General features: G+C 44.0%; 1 protein-coding gene across 1 annotated transcript in view; it reads left to right on the top strand.

Annotated features, from left to right (window-relative positions):
* LOC100945924 (L-lactate dehydrogenase B chain-like) overlaps positions 1-865 on the top strand; it is a 14,147-nt gene that overhangs the window by 10,690 nt on the left and 2,592 nt on the right. Inside the window, 2 exon segments of the mRNA XM_023517167.1 lie at positions 1-282; positions 284-864. Of these exon segments, the coding sequence (XP_023372935.1) occupies positions 1-282; positions 284-864 (863 nt within the window).

Genomic DNA, 865 nt, shown 5'->3' with positions numbered 1-865 from the left:
TGTGCTATCAGCATTCTGGGAAAGTCTCTGGCTGATGAACTTGCTCTTGTGGATGTTCTGGAAGATAAGCTTAAAGGAGAAAGGATGGATCTGCAGCATGGGAGCTTATTTCTTCAGACACCTAAAACTGTGGCAGATAAAGATTACTCTGTGACTGCCAATTCTAAGATCGTGGTGGTAACTGCAGGCGTCCATCAGCAAGAGGGGGAGAGTCGTCTCAATCTGGTACAGAGAAATGTTAATGTTGTCAAGTTCATTCTTCCTCAGATCGTCAAGTACACGTCCTGATTGCATCATAATTGTGGTTTCCAATCCAGTGGACATTCTTACATATGTTACCTGGAAACTAAGTGGATTACCCAAACACCATGTGATTGGAAGTGGGTGCAACCTGGATTCTGCTAGATTTCACTATCTTATGGCTAAAAAGCTTGGCATTCATCCCAGCAGCTGCCACGGATGGATTTTGGGAGAGCATGGCGACTCAAGTGTGGCTGTGTGGAGTGGAGTAAATGTGGCAAGTGTTTCTCTCCAGGAATTGAATCCAGAAATGGGAACAGACAATGATAGTGAAAATTGGAAAGAAGTGCATAAGATGGTGGTTGAGAGTGCCTATGAAGTCATCAGGCTAAAAGGATATACTAATTGGGCAATTGGATTAAGTGCAGCTGATCTTCTTGAATCCATGCTGAAAAATCTATCCAGGATTCACCCAGTATCCACAGTGGTGAAGGGGATGTACGGTATTGAGAATGAAGTCTTCCTGAGCCTTCCGTGTATCCTCAACACTCGGGGATTAACTAGCGTCATCAACCAGAAACTAAAGGGTGAAGAGGTTGCTCAGCTCAAGAAAAATGCAGATACC

The sequence above is a fragment of the Otolemur garnettii genome, unplaced genomic scaffold, assembly GCF_000181295.1.
Source record: "Otolemur garnettii isolate 467f Iridium unplaced genomic scaffold, OtoGar3 scaffold00105, whole genome shotgun sequence".
Classification (NCBI taxonomy): Eukaryota; Metazoa; Chordata; class Mammalia; order Primates; family Galagidae; genus Otolemur; species Otolemur garnettii.
The sequence above is the reverse complement of the archived record's forward strand: the minus strand, read 5'-3'. Positions and strand labels throughout refer to the sequence as shown.